At 58.6% G+C, this 1,209-nt stretch overlaps 1 protein-coding gene across 1 annotated transcript in view; it reads right to left on the bottom strand.

The window, feature by feature from the left end:
• INTS3 (integrator complex subunit 3) overlaps positions 1–1,209 on the bottom strand; it is a gene marked incomplete at its 3' end in the record, with an annotated part of 41,051 nt that overhangs the window by 12,838 nt on the left and 27,004 nt on the right. The window contains 1 exon segment of the mRNA XM_057387998.1: positions 607–760. Within this exon segment, the coding sequence (XP_057243981.1) occupies positions 607–760 (154 nt within the window).

Genomic DNA, 1,209 nt, shown 5'->3' with positions numbered 1-1,209 from the left:
CCCTATGGAAAAATACTGCAAACCCCATAAAAATACTCCAAATCCCATAAAAATACTGCAAAACCCATGGAAGAACTCCAAATCCCATGGAAAAACTGTGAACCCCACAGAAAAATTCCAATCCTGGACTTGGTCCTTCAGCACACCTGGACAGGTACCCTGGTCACACCTGTCACACTGTCACTGTCACACTGTCCCTGTCCCTATCACACTGTCACAGTGTCCCTGTCCCTGTCCCCCTGTCCCCTGTGTTCCCTCACCTCGCTGTAAATGGACAGTGTCAGGAAGCAGAGCAGTCTCACATCGTCCTCCTGGCACAGTCCCTGTCCCTGTCACACTGTCCCTGTCCCTGTCACACTGTCCCTGTCACACTGTCACTGTCACATTTGTCACATGTGCTCACCTCGCTGTAGATGGACGGTGTCAGGAAGCACAGCAGCCTCACACTGTCACTGTCCCTGTCACACTGTCACCATCCCTGTCACAGTGTCCCTGTCCCCTCACCTCACTGTAAATGGACGGTGTCAGGAAGCAGAGCAGTCTCACACTGTCCCTGTCACACTGTCCCTGTCCCCCTGTCCCTGTCACACTGTCACATGTGCTCACCTCGCTGTAAATGGACGGTGTCAGGAAGCAGAGCAGCCTCACATCATCCTCCTGGCACGCTTTCATGTCCATCATCAGGCACGTGTGCAGCTCCCCGAGCTGCGTGGCCTGGGCGAAGGACTCGTACAGCGCCATCCTGCCCAGCGCCGCCTTGCTGGGGACACGCACAGCTGGCACCGGGGACATGTGGCACACGCCAGGCACATGCCAGGCACACGCCAAGCACATGCCAAGCACATGCCAGGCACGTGTGGCACACACCAAGCACACACCAGGCTCATATCAGGCACATGTGGCACATGCCAGGCACATGCCGGGCACACGCCAAGCACATGCCGGGTACATGACATACACCAGGCACACATGGCACATGCCAGGCACATGTGGCACACACCAAGCACACGCCTGGCACATGTGTGGCACACGCCTGAGCCAGGGGACCCATGGGATGGGGACAGGCAGGGCCCAGGGGACAGCGAGGGGACCAGGGGGGACAGGGCGGAGTCATGGGGGGACACGCCCAGGGGAGAGGGACACACCCAAGAGGGACACACCCAAGAGGGACACGCCCAGGTGAGAGGGACACGCCCAAGAGGGACACGC

The sequence above is a fragment of the Malurus melanocephalus genome, unplaced genomic scaffold, assembly GCF_030028575.1.
Source record: "Malurus melanocephalus ecotype Western Australia unplaced genomic scaffold, MMel_1.1 scaffold_1480, whole genome shotgun sequence".
NCBI lineage: Eukaryota > Metazoa > Chordata > Aves > Passeriformes > Maluridae > Malurus > Malurus melanocephalus.
The sequence above is the reverse complement of the archived record's forward strand: the minus strand, read 5'-3'. Positions and strand labels throughout refer to the sequence as shown.